We start from the raw sequence: 20,981 nt of genomic DNA, 5'->3' as shown, positions 1-20,981 counted from the left end.
GCCTTCTTGGACTTAGGAACACTAGACAGCATTTCAGCACTATACTTGGGGGCCATTTTAAACAATGAAATCACCAACAAAAAGTGCAAAAAATGCAAAAGAAGTAACACTAAATAGCATGAAAGGACACTTGTAATAGTCTGAGAGCTGAAACAAGAATACAGAGCATCACCTTGTTTGACCTCAGCTGGGAACAATTGCATCAGAAGACTGAATTTTTTGGTCACCCTGTGCGTGTGAATGACTGTTAAAGTGCCATGAGTATTGATTTTGGAGTTACAAATTAACTTAAAGGGGTAGATTAATTGACAGATAGGGAATCCACAAATAACGAGAATCAAGTGTATTTATAGTATCTGTTTTAATGTCTCTGGTACTTAATTTATCAATTATTTCTAGATCTGTTTCTATTAATTAATTTTTCTCCTCATTTTGAATTGTGTTTTCTTGTTTCTTTGCATGTTTGGTAATTTTTTATTGGATACCAGACATTGTGAATTTTACCTAGTTGGGTGCTGGATATTTTGTATTTCGTTAATTGTATTATACTTAAACTTTGTTCTAGAATTCAGTTAAGTAACTTGAAAACAATTTGATTCTTTCAAGGCTTCCTTTTAAGCTTTGTTAGGTGGGACCAGAACAGCCTTTAGTTTGTTTAGTACTCAATCTAATACCTTATGCATTACAAAGTTTTTTCATTCTGGCTTGTTGTAACACAAACTTCCCAACCCTATGTGAGCTCTAAGGATTGTTCTGCCTGCTGCTTCTTGGTGATTCTTTCCCTAGCTTTGGATAGTTGCTGTATTAGCATCAGCTGAGGACTTGAGGGGAAGAGGACCTTCTGCACATTTCTGGAGTTCTCTATCTGTGTAGCTCTCCTCTTTCCATACAGATCTCCCCTTTCTGGATTCTGCCCTGTGAATTCTAGCCACTTTTGAACTCTCTACTCTGTCTCCGCCATTCAGAGAGACCACTGAGTTTGGCTTGAATTTACCCTCCCTGACCTGCAGTTTGGGAAATTCTTTCCAGGCAATAAGCTAAGGCAGTTGTACACCTTGCCTCATTTGATTCCCTTCTCTCAGGGATCACCGTCCTGTACTACCTATTGTCCAATATCTGCAGACTGTTGTTTAATAATTTTTGTCTGTTTTTTTAGTTGTTTAAGGTGAGGGTAAATCTAGTCTCTGTTACTCTACCATGGCAAGAAGGAGAAGTCCATCAGATATATCAGGGCTATCACCACTGTAGCAGTAATGACATTTTTTTAAGCAAAAATGAGAGTTATAGTCTTCCCTCCCTCCATCCTTCCCTCTTTCCCTCCTTCCCTTCTTCCTTACTAATTCAATTTGAAAGCCATTAAGTGGGGCCAAGCTAGGGAGGCATTCATGCCAGCAGAGTATGGGAGGTGCATGGCATGGTAGTCTAGAGTGGGTCGTCAGAGCCAGATTGGGGTGAAAAAAAACACCTCGTGTGTGTGGGGAGTGGCCTGGTATAAGGTTTTGGAGTCCAAGTGGGGCAAAGAAGTGTCCATATGGCCTGGCACTAGGTGTCAGAACCATATAGGGTGAAGAGGGCCTCCACTAGCAGCTGTCCACTGAGAGGGCCTTGGGGCAGTGATGCTTCAGTAGCAATACACACACCTAGTGCCAAGATCCTATCTTTTAAATGCCATTCTCTCCTAGAAGGAACCTTGATCTTCTGAGAGAGAAATGGCTGATTTCAGGTCTCAGTATGAGATGAGCCTAGAGTAGCTTGTGCCATAAAGTGACAAAGTACTCAGAAAATGATGGGCACAGGCTTGAAGGATATAGAAATCAGAGTGAAGGGGCATCCACTGGCCAAATCTGGGAGATTTGGGGCATAAAAATAAATAATAATTACAATAACAGATAATAACTCATGAATGCAATGAGAATCCATAACCCTACACTGATGGAGAAAGGAGAAGCTTTGCTTTAGAGTGGAATACCAACTGATGAATCTGAAAGCAATGATGGACTTAAAAAAACCCATCATTTGTCAACCATTGTAATGATAATTAATTCAGCCAATAAGCATAAATGGATGCAGAGTGAAACTGATGAAGAATGAGATATTTACCTATTCTCATAGTGTTTTCCCGCAAATACTTATTAATTACAAAGAAAAGAAAAAAGAGTACCTTTACAGTGGAGAAACCTGGCAGATACCAGCTTAACTCAAGTGATCAAAGTTAACATCATCAGTAATGGGACAACATGAAATCATGAACCATCTAATAGAATGCAGTAAGAAGAAGGCAACATCAGTTTTGTGCTACTCCTGCCAAAATGCACAACCTGAGTCTAATCATGAGGAAACAGCAGACATCAGATTGAGGGACTTTCTACCCTATAACTGGCCTGGAATCTTCAAAGTATTAAAGTGAAGGAGACTGAAGAGAGATGAAAACTAAATGTAAAGATGATCCTGGATTGGATCCTTTGCTCTAAAGAACATTATCAGGACTTTCCTTGAAACTAGAATGGAATCTGGATTAGATGATAACTGTTGATTTCCTGACTTTGATAGTTACGTTGTGGTTATACAGGAGAACGTTATTTGTAAGAGTAATATATTAGTGTATTCAGGGAGGATGGAGCATTATGTCTGCTACTTACTCTCCAGTGGTTTGGGGGTAAAAGAATTCTTTGTACTATTCTTACAAATTTTTGTAAAGCTTGAAATTTTTTGTAAGTAGGAAACTATTTTTAAAAAGGAAAACATTAGGGGGCTTCCCTGGTGGCGCAGTGGTTGAGAATTTGCCTGCCAGTGCAGGGGACACAGGTTCGAACCCTGGTCTGGGAGGATCCCACATGCCGCGGAGCAACTGGGCCCGTGAGCCACAACTACTGAGCCTGCGCATCTGGAGCCTGTGCTCCACAACGAGAGAGGCCGCAATAGTGAGAGGCCCGCGCACCGCGATTAAGAGTGGCTCCCGCTTGCCACAACTAGAGAAAAGCCCTCACACAGAAACGAAGACCCAACACAGCCAAAAATAAATAAATAAATAATTCTAAAAAAAAAAAAAAAAAAAAAGGAAAACATTAAACATTTTTTTCAGCAGGTTTGTTTCATAATAGCTAGTTTATCTTTAAGAAAAACCTTAAAAAGCTATATCAAATTTAATCACATTTAGTTATTAGAGAATTCTTAGTAGAGTAACATTTCATTATATTTGGATACTATTAAGAAAATTGGGAATTATGGTTACTATAAGAATACTTTTTACTCATGGCATATAGTGATATTTAGGACTTCTCTTTCTTTTGTCTCAGCCTTGTCAGACCCAAGCAGTAGACTTTCAACTTCTCCTCCTCCTCCAGCAATTGCAGTACCCTTGTTGGAAATGGGGTTCTCTCTCCGGCAGATTGCGAAAGCCATGGAAGCCACAGGTAGTATAATTTTTTTTTAATGTTTTTTTAATTGGAGTATAATTGCTTTACAATGTTGTGTTAGTTTCTGCTGTACAGTGAAGTGAATCAGCTATATGTATACATATATCCCCTCCCTGCTGGACCTCCCCCCTCTCCCCATCCCACCCATCTAGGTCATCACGGAGCACCGAGCTGAGCTCCCTGTGCTGTACAGCAGATTCCTAGTAGCTATCTATTTTACACATGGTAGTGTATTTATGTCAAACCTAATCTCCCAGTTCATCTCACCCTCCTCTTCCCCCTGTGTCCACATGTCCATTCTCTACGTCTGTGTTTCTATTCCTGCCCTGCAAACAGGTTCATCTGTACCATTTTTCTAGATTCCACATATATGCATTAATATTTGATATTTGTTTTTCTCTTTTTGACTTACTTCACTCTGTATGACAGACTCTAGGTCCATCCACATCTCTACAAATGACCCAATTTCATTTCTTTTTTTTTTTTTTTTAACATCTTTATTGGAGTATAATTGCTTTACAATGGTGTGTTATTTTCTGCTTTATAACAAAGTGAATCAGTTATACATATGCATATGTTCCCATATCTCTTCCCTCTTGCATCTCCCTCCCTCCCACCCTCCCTATCCCACCCTCATTTCTTTTTATGGCTGAGTAATATTCCTTTATATATATGTACCACATCTTCTTATCCATTCCTCTGTCAGTGGACATTTAGGTTGCTTCCATGTCCTGGCTATTGTAAATAGTGCTGCAATGAACATTGGAATACATGTGTCTTTTTGAATTATGGTTTTCTCAGGGTATATGCCCAGTAGTGGGATTGCTGGATCATATGGTAATTCTATTTTTAGTTTTTTAAGGAACCTCCGTACTGTTCTCCATAGTGGCTGTATCAATTTACATTCCCACCAACAGTGCAGGAGGGTTCCCTTTTCTCCACACCCTCTCCAGCATTTATTGTTTGTAGACTTTTTGATGATGGCCATTCTGACTGGTGTGAGGTGATACCTCACTGTAGTTTTGATTTGCATTTTCTAATGATTAGTGATGTTGAGCATCTTTTCATGTGCCTCTTGGCCATCTGTATGTTTCTTTGGTGAAATGTCTACTTAGGTCTTCCAGCCACTTTTTGATTGGGTTGTTTGTTTTTTTGATATTGAGCTGCATGAGCTGTTTGTATACTTTGGAGATTAATCCTTTGTCCGTTGCTTTATTTGCAAATATTTTCTCCCAATGTGTGGGCTGTCTTTTCATCTTGTTTATGGTTTCCTTTGCTGTGCAAAAGCTTTTAAGGTTCATTAGGTCCCATTTGCTTACTTTTGTTTTCATTTTCATTACTCTAGGAGGTGGGTCATAAAAGATCTTGATGTGATTTATGTCAAAGAGTGTTTTTCCTATGTTTTCCTCTAAGAGTTTTATCGTGTCCGGTCCTACATTTAGGTCTTTAATCCATTTTGAGTTTATTTTTGTGTGTGGTGTTAGGGAGTGTTCTAATTTCATTCTTTTACAGGTAGTTGTCCAGTTTTCCCAGCACCATTTACTGAAGAGGCTGTCTTTTCTCCAATATTTATTCTTGCCTCCTTTATCATAGATTAGGTGACCACAGGTGCATGGGTTTATCTCTGGGCTTTCTATCCTGTACCGTTGATCTACATTTCTGTTTTTGTGCCAGTACCTTGCTGTCTTGATTACTGTAGCTTTGTAGTTGGGGAGCCTGATTCCTCCAGCTCCGTTTTCTTTCTCAAGATTGCTTTGGCTATTCGGGGTATTTTGTGTTTCCATACAAGTTGTAAAATTTTTTGTTCTAGTTCTGTGAAAAATGCCATTGGTAATTTGATAGGGATTGCATTGAACCTGTAGATTGCTTTGGGTAGAATAGTCATTTTCACAATACTGATTCTTGCAATCCAGGAGCATGGTATATCTCTCCATCTGTTTGTGTCATCTTTGATTTCTTTCATCAATGTTTTATAGTTTTCTGAGTACAGGTGTTTTGCCTCCTTAGGTAGATTTATTCCTAGTTATTTTATTCTTTTTGCTCTGATGGTAAATGGGATTGTTTCCTTAATTTCTCTTTCTGATCTTTCATTGTTAGTGTATAGGAATGCAAGAGATTTCTGTGCATTAATTTTGTGTCTTGCAACCTTACCAAATTCATTGATTAGTTCTAGTAGTTTTCTGGTGGCGTCTTTAGGATTTTCTATGTATAGTATCATGTCATCTGCAAACAGTGACGGTTTTACTTCTTTTCCAATTTGTATTCCTTTTATTTCTTTTTCTTACTATAACTTTTTATGTATCATTATATGCGGTTATGAGAAGCACCATCTTTATTAAAGGCAGTATGTTTTTTAAGAGGTCATAAAGGTTGGTAAGATTTTTAACACAAGATTCAATTACAGTGGCAACATAGCAGACAGTCTTAAACTGATAGCATGAATAACTAATTATTTTGCCGAAAGTCAGTATTAGACCTTTTTTTTCCCCCTGTTCAGGTGCTCGAGGAGAGGCTGATGCCCAGAACATCACTGTCCTTGCCATGTGGATGATAGAGCACCCTGGGCATGAGGATGAGGAGGAGCCCCAGTCAGGCAGCACAGCCGACTCAAGGCACGGAGCCGCAGTTGTAGGCAGTGGTGGGAAGTCAAATGATCCCTGCTATTTGCAGTCACCTGGAGACATACCATCAGCTGATGCTGCTGAAATGGAGGAAGGCTTTAGTGAAAGGTGAAATTCCAATTTCCATATTTCTGTTCCATGTGTTATAAATGGTACCCCAAGAACCCCATTATATCCCTTCATAGAGGCTTCTAATGGTATATAAGGTTGATAACTAGAGAGAGATGAAAAGGTGGACATTTCAGTTACAAGCTTATGTTTCTGTGAAGCACCCTTAACAGAATGACATGACACGTTTTTTTTTGTTTTGTTTTGTTTTTAAACATCTTTATTGAAGTATAATTGCCTTACAATGGTGTGTTAGCTTCTGCTTTATAACAAAGTGAATCAGTTATACATATACAGTATGTTCCCATTTCTCTTCCCTCTTGCATCTCCCTCCCTCCCACCCTCCCCATCCCACCCCTCTAGGTGGTCACAAAGCACCGAGCTGATCTCCCTGTGCTATGCGGCTGCTTCCCACTAGCTATCTATTTTACATTTGGTAGTGTATATATGTCCATGACACTCTCTTACCCTGGACATGACACGTTTTGACTTGAATGATGTTTTTATGAAAATAAGGAAATAATTTTAATATAAAGTTGCTGAAAAGAATAAACTAAAAATTAAAGTAAGTTTATTATGAAATAAACATGTTGATAAAATAATTTTATCTTATATAAGAGATATAAACTAGAATGTTCACTTTAATATAAATTGATTTAAATTAATGCATTCAATAGAAATGGACTTTTAAATCTTTTCTGTCTCTTAATATGGGTTTATATTTTCATTTCTTCTTTAGTTTTTAATATCCAGTACAATACACCCCTTTTTAAAGTTGTGAAATGAATTCTCTGATAATGCCTAGCCTAAAAAGAAATGTAATAAAATATTCTATAATTCTTTCTAAAATCCTCCCCCTTCAGCACTTCTTATGACTTTAAATCTTCGTTTCATTTTAGCTCATGAAGTTATATGGGGGGCTTGTGTCTTATATTAATATGCAGACTTTTTCTGACAAGCTCAGTGAATATTTTCATAACTTATTTTGAAATATCTGTTTTTCCAAGGCAAGGATTCCCGATCGTTTCAATTTTTAAGTATTTAATCCTTTAGGATTTAGTTAAGGCCATTGACCTCATTTGAATTTAAACTTGCATTAAGCGTAATTTCATTGTTGGTGTATTTCAAAACCAGACAAAATTATTGCTCAGGGCAATATGACATATTTATAAGCCAGACACAAAAGATATGTTTCAAACCATATTTTGTTCTCGATAATATTTGGAGGAAAAAGTACTACAAGCAAGCTTGCACCTGGGCTTTCTGTTCATGATTATTTTTAAAAATGTGTGTTGCTTTCAAACTTGCTCTTTTAGCCCTGATAATCTGGATCATGTAGAGAATGCAGCTTCTGGAAGTGGACCACCCGCTAGGGGTCGCTCAGCAGTTACAAGAAGGCACAAGTTTGATTTAGCTGCTCGAACATTGCTAGCAAGAGCAGGTAAGTATATGTTTCACATCCTTCTCTTGGTAAAAGTATTATATAGTTTGTTTATATTTTAAAGTAAATGTAAAAGCAACATTAAAGAAGATGTAAACTAATGATACTAAGTATTCAGTACCTCCACATTAAAAGAGCAACTATTTGCATATTACTTTCTATGCATTTATATAATTTTACATAATTTAAATCACAGCATACATTCATAGATTTATTTTTAAGTTCCCTCTGGGTGCAGAATGCTATACTGGTCACTTGTAAATATTGAGAAATTTCATAAATGCTCTCTCTGCCCTCAAAATACTTATAATTTAAGAAGTGAAGATGCATGTTTAAGACATCACTGGTGAGAAGGAGCTAGAAAGAGCACTGTGCCAAAGTAGGCACTGGCTTTTCTGATGTACTTTGTGAATTTTAGGGCTTCACTACTAGGTAAGGCCCAGATAAGCAAAAATATATTTTTTCATTACCTTAGTAAATATTTTTAAGATTATGTTCTGGGCATGTGAAATTTAAATTATAGGGAATATATTTTCCAAACTAAAATCTAGAATATGTCATTTGTCAAAACAGAGTTTAATCTTTGAACTATTCACACGTAAATAATGATTCAGTAATTTATGGGAACAGAAAAATTGAGACTGTCCTAGAACATATAGGATGTGTATTTAACATATAATGAAAGCGACTGACAAAAAAAAAAAAAACTAAAAGGATAATAACAGCCCATATTTATTGAGTGTTCTATATAACAGACATTATGAAATATTTTACATAGATTATCTTATTTAAACCTGTCAGCAGCTCTGCAAGGTATGAATACTATTATCCCCATTTCACGGAAGAGGAAACACATATGTTAGGTAAAGTTTTATGTTTATGGTTTGGAATCCAATAAGTCAGCTGAGGTAGGCTCTCACCTGCATTGTATGGCAGTCAAGAACTGGCAAAATATTCAGAATTATTTTATACATGCAAATAAAATGCCTTTCTTGTTTTGTTCTGAGCGGGGTTATACCGCTCTGTGCAGGCCCATAGGAATCAAAGTCGGAGAGAAGGAATATCTTTGCAACAAGACCCAGGGGCATTGTATGACTTTAATTTAGATGAGGAATTGGAAATTGATCTTGATGATGAAGCGATGGAAGCTATGTTTGGACAAGACCTGACCAGTGACAACGATATTCTGGGAATGTGGATCCCAGAGGTACTGGATTGGCCTACCTGGGTGTGTGTGACTGCAGCGGGGGCTGCTCTGACTTATTTTCCTGCCCTCCTGTTCATACAGCTTACTAATAACAGCATTTCCTAGAGTTGTAACACTCTGAAAAGTCTGACATCTCATCCTAAAGTTTGGGGCTTTAACACTTGAGGTTACTTTGATACCTACAAACTAGTAAGAAAAAGTCTCTCTTGTTGCTTTCTCTGTGCGATTTTATTGCTTCTCTCCCCAGACTAGATGAATAGAGCCGTGCTGTGATAATTTGATTTCTGATATCAAAGGTAGATTACAAAATAGGCATCAGGTCCCAGTCAGCTCTGCTGGGTGTTTAACATGGCTACTGTGCTTACCTTCCTATCTGAATGCATGCTCTTCTTCTTTATAGGTTCTATTTAATCACTGTAATGCCTCATTCTAGGAACCAGTGCCACCTAGATCTTGTAAATGCCTCCATCCAAGGGCAGGGTACATGATGGGTTTGTATGTTTACATTGTTTAGCATTACACTTTTTGTAGCAGGGAAACTGAGAAGTTCACAAGTATAAGTTCTGTAGGAAAGAGCATATACCATATTATGTTAATAAGATAAATGAATCCAAATGACTTCTCAGAAATTCAGAAAATAGATATGCATGTTATGATCAGATGAAAGTAGTTTTCATTGGAGGGATTTTAAATCATTTGAGATGGGGCAGATTGTCATTTTTATTAATAACTTTTTTCTCAGTAGGATAGTCAGTTACTTTTATTGTCACTTATTAGTGTGAGGAAGGGGCAAAGAACACCTTCAGACTTTGTGATCTGGATTTTGATTTGAAAGAACTTTGTTATATAGCCTTGATGAACATCTTGCAAATATTCCAGCATATGTAAACAAAGTTGTTAATTTTAACATAATAAATGATCTGTTTACCTCTTCTTAATTTTATGTTAACTTGACTAATAATTTGATATGAAATTATTTTGTGCAGCATGTTTGTGAGTCTGAAGACAGGGAAGAAGTGGTGGTATGTGAACTGTGTGAGTGCAGTGTCGTCAGCTTCAATCAGCACATGAAGAGAAATCACCCAGGCTGTGGGCGCAGTGCAAACCGCCAGGGCTATCGCAGCAACGGCTCCTATGTGGATGGCTGGTTCGGTGGTGAATGTGGGAGTGGAAATCCATACTACCTGCTATGTGGCAGCTGCAGGGAAAAGTACTTAGCCCTGAAGACCAAATCCAAGGCAACAAGTTCTGAAAGGTACCTTGAAATTGGATAGATATCCATACCCTCTGATTGAAGTATATAAAGTATCTCTCTTTAAGACATGGGAATTGTAGCTTTTTTTAATGTGAGGAGTAACCTTTAACCTTTCCTTTATAAAGTCCTATGATTGCTGAACTGGGGACAAGGATGAGGGAGGTGGAAGAATTCAAGTTCCTGCCAGAGGTGGGAGCCTGTAGTCTGGGAACAGTGGTATGGCCTCAGGTCCTTCACTGGAGTTTGACTGGGTTAACCTTTAATTTGTTGTCATGTTGTGAGTGGAACCCTTGCTTTAACCTTCAGGAGGCTTATGTTCAATTTTTTTCTTTGGTGTTTCTCACCGTATTTTTGACATCTTAAGGTCTTTTTTCTTGATGAAAAATATAGACTGTTTAGATTAAATGAGCTTCCATGAAAATATTACTTCTTTATACCCTTGAATAGCAACTATTTGCTATTGAGTAGGGTTTTTGCCCTTATTGTCAACTATTAAAGTCTTTAAGGCGTTCTGGAATAGGTTTTGATTAAAAGACTTATGTAGGTAACCTAGAAACCTCCCCAGTATTTTGGTAAAATAGTCATTGATTTTGTAAACACTTATTACATACCAATAGTTTTTATTACATTAGCCCATAACATGAAACACACTTTTTAATTTTGTGTTGCTTTATTAATGACTTTTTAAAATGTCCTAATGACATAATTTGCACTTTGGGGCACTAACTGTTTTATATAAAAACACAATGTTCTTCGTGTTTGGTGCAGGTACAAGGGACAAGCTCCAGATCTAATTGGCAAGCAGGACAGTGTGTATGAAGGTAGTTGTTTTGAGAGCTTCTTTATTTCACATATATTTTTGTATGTACCTTCTGCTTAACATCTGTTACTAAAACTTACCTTCATGTGTTTGTTTGTATTTACATACATGTTAACTTAAACTTCCCCCCAAAAGTTCAAGATAGTTTGGTAGCAACAGCCCTAGTTTTAAAAGTCAAAGTCAAAAAAGACCTGGGTCCTAATACTAGTTTTGTCACAGAATGTTAATTTCTGGTGGCATACATATTTTTTCAAAGTAGGGAAAGTATGTAGTACATTTTGAATTTCCATCCTAATTGAGGAAAGTAAAAGATAAGAAATTGAAGTGAGCATCAGTTTATCTGGAGCATTCATTTATTTGAAGTAACTCATTTCCTAATGATTATGGACAGGGTCAAGAACTTTTTGTTGGCCCCATAACAATATTTTTTATTAGTTGAAACCTCCATTACCAACTGTAACATGTGCTTTTGGTTTAAATGGATTTGACTGCTCTGCCTCCCTTTCCCTTAGTCTCACTATAACTCAGGAGTGCAGTTTGGTTGGGTCACCAGGAGATGGTGCTGTAGTTCATTTTGTAGGCGCTCGGCTTTCAGTCCATCTGCATTTTAGACATATCTCACCATAACCATTGCCAGCAGAGTTATTTCATGTTTATATTCACATACCATACACTTCTTTATTTAAATTCCAGAAGACTGGGACATGTTGGATGTTGATGAAGAGGAAAAGCTAACAGGTGAAGAAGAGTTTGAATTACTCGCTGGACCACTTGGTTTAAACGACCGCCGCATTGTACCAGAACCAGTTCAGTTCCCTGACAGTGATCCATTGGGAGCATCAGTAGCAATGGTAACAGCAACCAACAGTATGGAAGAGACTCTGATGCAAATAGGTAAACTTGAAATGCTGACTGGCATGGATTTTATAGAGTCTATATTAATTTGCTTCTTAGAAAGGTAAATAATAATAAGGTAAAGGTTAATAATAATAAGGGTTCAACATTTCCTATCCCATCAAGTATCTTTAGCCAGTTATTCTAATGTTTTGAAGGTATAGTATAATATTAAGTTTTTGATATTTTCTTTTTATAAAATATTGAAGTGATAAAAAGAAAATTTATAAAATATAGGGGTTTTTTTTGTTTGTTTGTTTTAAACTTTGTGTTAAGACAAACCTGGAAATGAATAAAAACTATTTTGCAGTATTTTTTGTTTGTTTTTGTTTTTTGTTTTGTTTTTTTTTTTGCGGTATTTTTAAATTTTGGTGCGAGGGTATGGTAACTTTTTGCTGTATGGAATACTAAATAAAGAATTGGGGCAGTACTGGTGACTCAGCCCTTTATGTGTACTCAAAGCATATTTTAAAAACTATATCTTTCCTATATTTGTTAATATCAGTAGAAGTGATACATGAGCAAAAATAAATAAAACCAAAAAAATTTAAGAATCATGTTTTTCCTATAATAGATTATTGACTTAGAAATGTCCATTTCTCCCAAGCAATTTTCTGTATAACAAAGTTCCAGATGAGCAAAACACATTGATTTGCTTTATTTCCTGGTAGCCTAGAACCTAGGTAGAATGGAAAATTTTTCAGTAGTCCGGCTATTTTTTTTCTTACCTTCTTATAAACTAAGCAAAATGTTATTTTTTTCAGGTTGCCATGGCTCTGTAGAAAAGAGTTCCTCTGGGAGAATAACATTAGGTGAACAGGCAGCTGCCTTAGCAAACCCTCATGACCGGGTGGTGGCTTTAAGGAGAGTGACTGCTGCTGCTCAGGTTCTTCTGGCCAGAACCATGGTCATGAGAGCTCTGTCTCTTCTCTCAGTCAGGTAAGTGTTATTCTGTGTCAAAAGATGTTAAGTTAGCCTCTAGTATGTGTTAGACGGGAGTCTGGTATGGTTTGGGAGGATAGAAGTTTTAGAAACTTGAATAGCTGTTGAATGAAAGAAGTAGACATAGTCATCATTATTATTCATTCATTCAGTCAGTCAGTCAGTCATTCAGTTAATGCTTAGCTCTTTTTAGGTAGAAAATATTGCCGTTATAGTAACTGAGTAAACTGAAAATTTTATTTTTTTATCTGAAATGGGAAACCAAAGCTGTTGATCCATTTGGTGTAGGGTAAAAATAAAAGGTCGAGTGAGTTTTTCTGCAGAGCTTACCAACTGTGTAGCTAAGTCAGCCTGTATATTCCATCGTGGAGACTCTTGCTATGCTCATACTGTGGAGCATAATGTTAAAAAAGGGAAGAGAGCCAAGAATACCTAAAAGACATTCATTTAGGAAATGATTAAGTAGGGGTATTTAACAGTAAATCAATGAAGACAGAAGGACCCTGAAAGAAAAACTCAAAGTTTAGATGAGGACTTCCCTAGTGGCGCAGTGGTTAAGAATCCGCCTGCCAATGCAGGGGACACAGGTTCGAGCCCTGGTCCGGGAAGATCCCACGTGCCGCGGAGCAACTAAGCCCGTGTGCCACAACTACTGAGCCTGCACTCTAGAGCCCGTGAGCCACAACGAGAAGCCCGTGCACCACAACGAAGAGTAGCCCCCACTCGCCGCAACTAGAGAAAGCCTGAGCGCCACAATGAAGACCCAACACAGCCAAAAATAAATAAACAAATTTTTTTTTTAAATGGATATTTAAAAAAAAATTTAGATGAGACTGTATGGGGTTGGCTCAAGAATAGACAGTTTGGACTGTGGAAAATGAAGTTCAGAAATTGACTCACACGTGTAGATAAACATTTGATTTATGACAGTGCTTACATTACAGAGCAATGAGGAAAGGGTGGTCTTTTCCGTAACTTGGGCTAGGTCAGATGGTTTATTCACTTAAGGGAAAAAAATGAGTCTTGGCCCCAACCTCAAACTATATAAAGCAAGTATTTCCAAGTGGCTCTTAGGTCTAAATGTGAAACATAAATGAATAAAGTTTCTATAAGATAACAGAGGAAGATTTTATTCTTGATCTTGGAACAACCAGAGATTTCTTAAGCAAGTCACAAAAGACATTCACTTTAAGGAAAACAATTGATAAATTGGACTACATTAAAAAACAACTTCTGTTTAGCAAGTCATTTAAGAAGTAAAAAGGCAAAAAGTTAAAGAAAAAAAAAAAAAAACCACTGAATGGGAGATGATCTTAGCAATGCATATAACCAACAAAATATGTAAAGAATTCTTATAAACCAGTAAGAGAAAGACAGACAACCCAAAAGAAAAATGGACATAATAACAAAAGAGGCTCTCAAAATGGCCAATAAACATGAACAATGAGATGTTCAGTCACGTTAGTCTTCAGAGAAATGAAAATGAAAACCCCATGAGATACTACTACACACCCATCAGAATGGCTAAAATTTAAAAGATTGGGGAGAAAAAAGTGATCATGACGGTGTGGAACACCTAGAACTCTCATACACTGTTGGTGAGAAAATAAATTGGGACAGTTACTTTGGAAGACTCTTTGGTAGTACCAACTAAAGGTGAATATTAGCATACTCTATGACCCAGAAAAACACTTCTGGGTATTTATCCAACAGAAATGCTTACATACGTGCACCCAAAGACATAAGCAAGAACATTTATAGCAGTACTATTCATAATAGCCCCATGCTCTCATCTGTATGGATAAATGAATTGTGCTTAATTTCATTTATATGGACATATCTTTTTTTATTGTGCTTCACTTTATTGTGCTTCGCAGATATTACATTTTTTTTTTTTACGAATTGAAGGTTTGTGGCAACCCTGTATTGAGCAAGTCTATTGGCACCATTTTTCCAACAACATTTGCTCACTTCATGTCTCTATGTCACATTTTAGTAATTCTTGCAATATTTCAAGCTTTTCCATTATTATTATATTTGTCATGGTGATCTGTGATCAGTGATCTTTGATGTTACTGTTACAAAAAGATTTCTGAAGGCTCAGATGATGGTTAACATTATTTTAAAATTAAGGTTTGTACATTGTTCTTTTTTTTGAAATAAGTTAATTAATTAATTTATTTTTGGCTGCGTTGGGTCTCCATTGGCTGCGTGCGGGCTTTCTCTAGTTGCGACGAGTGGGGGCTACTCTTCGTTGCGGTGCGCGAGCTTCTCCTTGTGGTGGCTTCTCGTTGCGGAGCACGGACTATAGGCTTGCAAGCTTCAGTAGTTGTGGCACGCGGGCTCAGTAGTTGTGGCTCGCGGGCTCTAGAGCACAAGCTCAGTAGTTGTGGCGCAGGGGCTTAGTTGCTCCACGGCTTGTGGGATCTTCCCGGACCAGAGCTCAAATCCGTGTCCCCTGCATTGGCAGGTGGATTCTTAACCACTGCACCACCAGGGAAGTCCCTGTACATTGTTCTTTTAGGCTTAATGCTGTTGCACACTTAACAGACTACAGTGTAGTGTAAACACGACTTTTTTATGCACTGGGAAACCAAAAATATTTGTGTGACTTTCTTTATTGCAATATTCATTTTATTGTGATGGTCTGGAACTGAACCCGAACATCTCCACAGTATGCCTCTGTGTCAGTGAAAATGAATAACTGCTGCTGTAATACAACAACATGGATGAATCTTACAAGCATAATGCTGAGTAAAAGCAGCCAGACAGAAAAGAATACATACTTTATTATTCTATTTATATGAAGTTCAGAGACAGGCAAAACTGGTTTATGGCCTTAAAAAGTTGGAATAGCGGTTACTTTTGAGGGCCTAGAGACTGAGGGGGGCCCAAGCAGTCTTCTGGGGTATTGGTAATGTTCTGTTCCTTGATCTGGAAGATGGTTACGTAGGTTTGTTCAGTTTGTGAAAATTCATGATTTGTGAACGTTTCTGTAAGTTACACTTTGGTAATTCAGGTATACTTAAGCATGTCAATACTTACTAAAATAAAGTTTCAGTAACAGTTTGCAGCTTACATAATATTTTTGGACGTCTCTAAGGACACGTATGACTAGTGATCGTGCAGCGTTTGCCTCTTATTGTGGTTGTTGGTGCTATGGATGATATGTGGGGCTCCAGGTGGTCCCTTAAATTTATTTTCTTTATGCATCTAAAGTGTTTTCCTTTCCTGGCAGTGGTTCCAGTTGTAGCCTGGCTGCTGGTCTTGAATCTCTGGGGCTTACAGATATCCGAACGTTGGTTCGATTAATGTGCTTGGCTGCAGCAGGGAGAGCGGGCCTCTCCACCAGCCCTTCCGCCATGGCAAGCACTTCAGAACGCTCACGAGGTGGGCACAGCAAGGCCAACAAGCCCATTTCTTGCCTGGCCTATCTGAGCACAGCAGTGGGATGTCTAGCATCAAACACTCCTAGTGCTGCAAAACTCCTGGTGCAGTTGTGTACACAGGTAGGATAGTTTTCAGTGCTTTTCTAATTGCATTGCTTATCTCCAGCCAATTCTTAAAGAACCTTTTGAGATAAAATCTTCTTTTTGTTCCAAAATTATATGTAAAAATTAAACCTGTCTGTTCTGATTGCCTCTTCAGAACTTGATTTCTGCTGCAACAGGGGTAAATCTAACCACGGTCGATGATCCAATTCAGCGAAAGTTTCTACCTAGCTTTCTCCGAGGAATTGCTGAAGAGAATAAGCTTGTAACCTCCCCAAATTTTGTTGTAACTCAGGCCCTTGTGGCATTACTAGCAGACAAAGGGGCCAAACTGAGACCTAATTATGATAAGTCAGAAGTTGAAAAGAAAGGTAAGTTTCATACGATTTAAATATACAGTCTTCTAATCAATTTGATGTGTTTTTAAAAATATGTTTTTGCATTGTTGTATGTGATGAATTACATAACATCATGTATACTTATTAAGTTAGATCATAAGAAAAGTGCATGGATACTTTTTCATTGTGCCTGGAAACAAATATTAGAAAATGTACCAAATTAGTCTTGGTTTGATTAGATTATTTTATTAGATTATGGTTTGGGTCACCATAGATAATAATCCTGGTAGGCTTCCTGAATATAATTTATATAAAGTAGTGCTATTTTTTTCTTTGTCTTAAGATGATACAATTTGAAGGGACTACTTAAACATAGTATTTACCCTTCTCTTCATCAGGACCATTTGGCCAAGAGAGATGGGCTTTTGGATCTATCAATGCATTCCCTTGACTGGCTATTAAGATCACTTTTTTTTTTAAATTTATTTATTTTTCATTTATTTATTTTTGGCTGGACTGGATCTTCGTTGCTACGCAGACTTTCTCTAGTTGCTGCGCAGACTTTCTCTAGTTGCTGCACGCAGGGGCTACTCTTCGTTGCGGTGCACGGGCTTCTCATTGCGGTGGCTTCTCTTGTTGTGGAGCACGGGCTCTAGGTGCACGGCCTTCAGTAGCTGTGGCTCGCAGGCTCTAGAGCGCAAGCTCAGTAGTTGTGGCACGCGGGCTTAGTTGCTCCATGGCATGTGGGATCTTCCCGGACCAGGGCTTGAACCCATGTCCCCTGCATTGGCAGGCGGATTCTTAACCACTGCGCCACCAGGGAAGTCCCTAAGATCACTTTTGAGCAGCAAAAGCCAAACTCTTATTCTTCAGGTCATGCTCCCTCTGCCCTGGCCTTAAAATGATTTCTGCTGCATTCTCAGTCGGTGTATCCTTAGAGCAAAGACTACTGATTAGTGTATATAAATGTACATTTGCAGTGAATCAGATTTAATATAGAATTTGATGTGAGATAAATGCTTTATACCTTGTATGCATATCTTAGTGAAATGATTGCTTGAAAAAGTGCTAATTCTTAAAAGATAGTTTAACCCATTTTTGTTTGTTCACCACCACCAGCTCTCACCTGGGCATCATTTCATTGTTTTGTTTAAGCAGGTTTAACTGCCCAATTGTATGCCCATCCTTCCTATGATCCTTCTGCTGTAGGCCCTCTGGAGCTGGCTAACGCCCTGGCAGCCTGCTGCCTCTCCTCCAGGCTATCCTCACAGCATAGGCAGTGGGCTGCGCAACAGCTTGTGCGCACTCTTGCCGCACATGACCGCGACAACCAAACTACTCCACAAACACTCGCTGATATGGGAGGAGATCTCAGAAAATGCTCCTTTATCAAGTTGGAGGCTCATCAAAACAGAGTATGTATCTTGACCCCCAAGTGTGTCGATCACCTTATGTAAGATAAAATAGTTTCTCCTCTTCTCCAAGAGCTTAAAGTTCAGATCATGGGTGTGTGTATGTGTGTCTCTCTCTCTTACATACTCACACACACACACACACACACAAGCTAAATTATCAGTCATTTGTCTGGTAGTTACCAACTCTCCTTTCTCTACATGTGTATGTTGTATACTATATGACATAATATTATACAAATGGGAAAGTCAGATGGGAGATGAGAAGAAAACCAAAGGAATAGCCTCACAAAAGATGAGGGTTTATACATGCAAGAAAAGATGCAATTGGTCTCCCTGTTTTAATCTAACCCACTGGGCTCCTGAGCAGTGACAAGGGCAGTTTAGGAAATGAAGACTGACCTCTATTTTACCAATTTAAAAATCATTTCTTAGTCTGTGTAATTAGTTTTATAGAACATGCTGAATATTTCTATTTTATTGAATTAAATAAATGTTTTTTAATTAAATAAGCATGTTTAGTAAAGATTGTAAACAGGTCTAATATAACTCAAATGAGTTTGGGCATAGTACTTTAAAGCTATACTTCAAATAGTTGTATATTTACAAGCCAGTTAGAAAAGAATGAGACCATGCATTTTGTTTTATAACATGGATACTTTTCTTTTACAATTTCATGGTAGATTTTTCTTTTAATTTGATAGAACTCTTTCAAATTATAGAATCATTTGAATTAAAACTTGCTCAAATATTGCTGGACTTTTTATCTTTTCTAGGTAATGACTTGTGTTTGGTGTAATAAAAAAGGACTCTTGGCTACAAGTGGCAATGATGGCACCATCCGGGTGTGGAATGTCACCAAGAAGCAGTATTCACTGCAACAGACCTGTGTGTTCAACAGATTGTGAGTATTGACATTAGTTCTCTTGGGTAACATTTAAAAATAAGAGAATCCTGAACATGCTTCATCTTGGTTGTGTTAGTGTACTCAAATTGTCACTAAAATTTTTTACAATTTTTTCTTTTAGAACAGTCTCCAGTGTTTTTTTTTTCTAATTTGCAAGATAGTAATTTAGAAAATAAAAATACTAACTGTCAATATCTGTCAACTTACTTAAAATTAAATCAAGGTCTACTATGCCAGCATTATAAGTGTTCAATTCTATAAAACAGTAGGCTAATTTTCTATCATTCTTCAAGGATTATTTAGGAATTAGGGTAATGATATTTTTTCTGTAGCACAGTGTAGCATCTTTTATATTTTTATAGCTAGCTATAAAACTTCCCTAGCTATTAGGCAAACAAGAGTCAGTGTGCTCTGAGTAATAACCATGTGTATAACCCATATGGAACCAGAATATTTTTGTTGACAAATTATGTACTACATTAAATGATGAATTGTCTAAGTATTACTCTTTTGTAATTCTACATTTTTCACGTTATGACAAACACTAGCAATTATGTGATTGTCAAATACTGCTAGCCAGGCTTTTGAAATGTAAAAGCTTTTGATCTGCCTTTATGTACTATAGTCTATATAAAACCCTTATTTTAAGGTTTAGGATTTAGTTTACTTTGTGATGATGGGGATTAGAATTCCATACATATCTGTTATATTCTAGGGAAGGTGATGCTGAGGAAAGCCTGGGATCACCTAGTGATCCAAGTTTCTCACCTGTTTCCTGGAGTATCAGTGGCAAATATCTAGCTGGGGCTTTGGAAAAGATGGTGAATATCTGGCAAGTTAATGGTAAGAGTCACATAAATACTAGTAAACTACTGAAGCTACTTTTTTAAAAAAAGCCTTTCTCTTAGCCTTCTAAGTCCAAACATTGGCTTCCCTTCACCTTGAATCTCACAATCTATTCATCAACTGTGAAAATCTATGCATAGTATGCTTTAAATTAAAGAGAAAGTGTTCATTTCCTGACTCTTCCTTCTAGGAGTTTCAATTAACCTGGTAGTTGTAAACTAAAAATTCTTTCTATGTACCACTCAGCATTCAGAGTAGGATTTGAAGAGAAGTAGCAGTCACTGCGTTTTTAGCTATGTATTCTTTTGAATCACCTGAAATATTTCTATTAATTTTATCTGTTTCACAGGGACAAACTCTTGTTGATTTTTAATAATACCTCTCTGGAAAGTAAAAATTATGATTGTAATCTTGGGCTTACCAGCATTTTTGTTTGCTTTTGCATGTTTGGGTAATAGCTGTTCTATTTCATATATTTGAAGGAACAGCTAGCCTTAACTATAGGTAAATTTTGTATGTTAATTTGGTTTTCAGTAATTATTAGGAAAGGACTTAAGTGTTTCACATTTGTATGTTGATTATTTTCCTTTATTCTTTCTCCTATAAAGCTATCATTTTTGTCCTATTAATAGTTACAGAAAAGCTATGAATTTGATAATCATATGTAGTATATAAATGAAGGATCTTGCCTTGCAGTCTTATTCATTAGTAGGCTATTATGAAATTGGGGACTGCTTTGAGTGTATTAAATTAAATAGTACGTATTTTTGTTCTCGCTATTGTTTTTAAGAATTAAGTGACAACTAGTTAACATTTTCTCCCTCTTTAGGAGGAAAAGGGTTAGTAGATATTCAGCCTCACTGGGTCTCTGCCCTGGCTTGGCCAGAAGAGGGTCCATCCTCAGCCTGGTCAGGAGAATCTCCAGAATTATTGTTGGTGGGACGGATGGATGGTTCTCTAGGACTGATTGAAGTTGTTGATGTATCCACCATGCACCGTCGAGAATTGGAGCATTGCTATCGAAAGGATGGTAAGTGACTGGAATTGTGTCTGGTTGAGAAAGTGTTCCCCGCAATCAAATAGATTTACTTTTTTGGCACATGCTGAGTAAATATTACTTTTGGTTTTGTTTTCTAAATTGTTCAGTTGGTATTTCATTTTAGTTAGCTACTAAGTTGAAAGATATTTCTTTGTCAACCCCTACCACACATCACTGCCAAAATAAGATCTAAATTAGTCATTTATCCTTTGTGCAAGTGTCTGAACACTTCTAGTGGGCTCTA

General features: G+C 37.3%; 1 protein-coding gene across 1 annotated transcript in view; it reads left to right on the top strand.

The window, feature by feature from the left end:
- Positions 1–20,981, top strand: part of HERC1 (HECT and RLD domain containing E3 ubiquitin protein ligase family member 1) — a 227,558-nt gene that overhangs the window by 158,340 nt on the left and 48,237 nt on the right. Inside the window, exons 41-54 of the mRNA XM_082383545.1 lie at positions 3,297–3,413; positions 5,914–6,145; positions 7,462–7,586; positions 8,594–8,814; positions 9,780–10,048; positions 10,817–10,869; positions 11,562–11,762; positions 12,527–12,701; positions 15,943–16,213; positions 16,353–16,566; positions 17,743–17,948; positions 18,722–18,849; positions 19,568–19,695; positions 20,528–20,728. Of these exons, the coding sequence (XP_082239671.1) occupies positions 3,297–3,413; positions 5,914–6,145; positions 7,462–7,586; positions 8,594–8,814; positions 9,780–10,048; positions 10,817–10,869; positions 11,562–11,762; positions 12,527–12,701; positions 15,943–16,213; positions 16,353–16,566; positions 17,743–17,948; positions 18,722–18,849; positions 19,568–19,695; positions 20,528–20,728 (2,541 nt within the window). The remainder of the gene's footprint in view (positions 1–3,296; positions 3,414–5,913; positions 6,146–7,461; positions 7,587–8,593; positions 8,815–9,779; positions 10,049–10,816; positions 10,870–11,561; positions 11,763–12,526; positions 12,702–15,942; positions 16,214–16,352; positions 16,567–17,742; positions 17,949–18,721; positions 18,850–19,567; positions 19,696–20,527; positions 20,729–20,981) is intronic.

Source organism: Balaenoptera borealis (assembly GCF_965194805.1).
Source record: "Balaenoptera borealis genome assembly, chromosome: 3".
NCBI classification, from domain to species: domain Eukaryota; kingdom Metazoa; phylum Chordata; class Mammalia; order Artiodactyla; family Balaenopteridae; genus Balaenoptera; species Balaenoptera borealis.
The sequence above is the reverse complement of the archived record's forward strand: the minus strand, read 5'-3'. Positions and strand labels throughout refer to the sequence as shown.